We start from the raw sequence: 748 nt of genomic DNA, 5'->3' as shown, positions 1-748 counted from the left end.
CATTTGGTGGCAGGAGTGACAAGATTGAACAGCCATCTCTCAGCTCCCGAATCTCCGAGCCGGCGGCAAACGCGGCGACTGACTACAGCGAACAGAAAGTGAGTCAAGAAGAGCAGGAATTAGGAACTGCAGAGGGACGAGAAGGCGCGAAATACAACAATAGAGAGGATGGGAAAGAAGTAAAAAAGGTTTCAGAGAAGCAAACACAAGAGCCTGATAGCAGGCACGTGGCGCGGCTGCCGCCACAGGAAGTGAGTTCGGGGGAGAGGCATAGCCATACGGCGGGAGTCACGACAGATGATTTGGATGCACGGGAGCCAGCACAAAACAGTACCCATGAGAGGAGAAGCGCGGCGCAAAAAAGATGTGCAGTAGTGGTCGCCGCAGCGTTCAGCTTCATATGCCTTTGAAACCCGTTGCTACAAGTCCGTGCATAAGTGTGCAAATGCCCAGTGAGGCGGGCGATGCGTGACACATGCTAGACGGAGAGTCAGTAACTAAACCGCAGCTTCGTTTGCGAGAGAAACACGTGTTGAGCGTGATAACGACATAATTTTTGAAAGGACGATGTGACAACAGGTGCGAATAACTCCAACACAATCGTGAGTAACGTGCAAGAGTGGGGTGAATGTCCTGAAAGGGAGGGAATCGAGTTAAAGTTCGTAATTTCATACAGCGGAAATAACGCAATCGCAAGGCAACAAGCAGTGGAGAGGTTCAATTAAATTAATCAGGTAAGAAGAGTCAG

At 50.3% G+C, this 748-nt stretch overlaps 1 pseudogene across 1 annotated transcript in view; it reads left to right on the top strand.

Annotated features, from left to right (window-relative positions):
- Positions 1 to 410, top strand: part of TEOVI_000895900:pseudogene — a 715-nt pseudogene extending 305 nt beyond the window's left edge. Inside the window, 2 exon segments of the mRNA in view lie at positions 1 to 4; positions 6 to 410. The exon segment at positions 1 to 4 is cut by the window's left edge and continues 305 nt beyond it. Coding sequence covers positions 1 to 4; positions 6 to 410 — 409 coding nt within the window.
- The last annotated feature ends 338 nt before the right edge of the window (positions 411 to 748 follow it).

The sequence above is a fragment of the Trypanosoma equiperdum genome (genome assembly GCF_001457755.1).
Source record: "Trypanosoma equiperdum strain OVI genome assembly, contig: ctg_1671, whole genome shotgun sequence".
Classification (NCBI taxonomy): domain Eukaryota; phylum Euglenozoa; class Kinetoplastea; order Trypanosomatida; family Trypanosomatidae; genus Trypanosoma; species Trypanosoma equiperdum.
Note: the sequence above shows the minus strand (reverse complement) of the source record. Positions and strands in the feature narration are given on the sequence as shown.